The sequence below is a fragment of the Chiloscyllium plagiosum genome, unplaced genomic scaffold, assembly GCF_004010195.1.
Source record: "Chiloscyllium plagiosum isolate BGI_BamShark_2017 unplaced genomic scaffold, ASM401019v2 scaf_74065, whole genome shotgun sequence".
Taxonomy (NCBI): Eukaryota; Metazoa; Chordata; class Chondrichthyes; order Orectolobiformes; family Hemiscylliidae; genus Chiloscyllium; species Chiloscyllium plagiosum.
Genome location: NW_025190915.1, coordinates 1 through 989, shown reverse-complemented (window position 1 = coordinate 989; position 989 = coordinate 1). Strand labels below are relative to the sequence as shown.

The 989-nt window shown below is 45.0% G+C and overlaps 1 protein-coding gene across 2 annotated transcripts in view; it reads left to right on the top strand.

The window, feature by feature from the left end:
• LOC122545681 (ferritin heavy chain, oocyte isoform-like) overlaps positions 1 to 802 on the top strand; it is a 2,725-nt gene extending 1,923 nt beyond the window's left edge. The window contains exons 3-4 of one of the 2 annotated variants that reach the window (XM_043684631.1): positions 171 to 296; positions 556 to 802. In XM_043684631.1, coding sequence (XP_043540566.1) covers positions 171 to 296; positions 556 to 702 — 273 coding nt within the window. In that variant the 3' untranslated portion in view covers positions 703 to 802. Of the gene's footprint in view, positions 1 to 167; positions 297 to 555 lie in introns of both variants that reach the window. The other variant, XM_043684630.1, reaches the window with a different exon arrangement.
• Positions 803 to 989: the final 187 nt, after the last annotated feature.

The window sequence follows — 989 nt, the reverse complement described above, 5'->3', positions numbered from 1 at the left end:
TAAAATGTCTTCAGCTCAAGGAACAGTGAAAACTAAAGGAGTCAGTAAAACAATTGGCCTGAAATCCAACTCTTGCAATGTTTGTTGGAATAATGAACTGATCTGATGTAGCCTGTGATCCACCTGTCTGAGATGAGCTGGTTTTTCTCTCCTGACTTCCCTTCCTCCAGAAGCCAGAGCAGGATGAGTGGGGCAATGGTCTGGAGGCAATGCAGAGAGCTCTGCAGATGGAGAAGGATGTGAACCAGAGTCTGCTGGATCTGCACAAACTCTCCTCTGGCCACACTGACCCTCATGTGAGTTTGACTTTTTTTTTCCCTCTAAACATTTTGGCAGGAAATGATCTTTGTTTACTCGGTCGGGGGGAGGCGTAGAATTCCAACTATCATCGACCTGCCTCCTGCAGGCTGAAATCATAAGCTTTTCAACAAACATCCCAGAGTGTGGTGAGGGAGAGGTGCAATGTGGTGGAGATTTCCCACATCTGTATTGGGACCTCACCTTTTTCAGGTGCATGGTTTGTTCCTTGAGGCTAATCTTTGTCTCCCCTTCCAGCTGTGTGACTTCCTGGAGAGGCACTACTTGGATGAGCAAGTGAAGATGATCAAGAAGCTGGGAGATCACATCACCAACCTGAAGAGACTGGGAGCCCCTGAGAATGGCCTGGGAGAGTACCTGTTTGACAGGCTCACCCTGAACTGAGTGGGATTCAAGAACTCCATTTGTTGGTCATGGTGACTTCATTCTAGTGGATGACTTTGGTTGTGCTCCGCACAAAATTAAAATAGTGTTCACCATGGAACTAAGTGTTTTGTGTAATTTCTTTAGTTTCATTGGGTTCTTGGGTTTTTGATTGAACATCTGATCACTTAAATCCTTTTCTCTCAACCTTGTTTCGATGATTATCCCAGTAATTTGCTCAGTGTTTTTATTCTGGTCTTTGGAGAGACTTTTGCAATAAGTGAGCAACTCTCATAATCGGGAAGCAG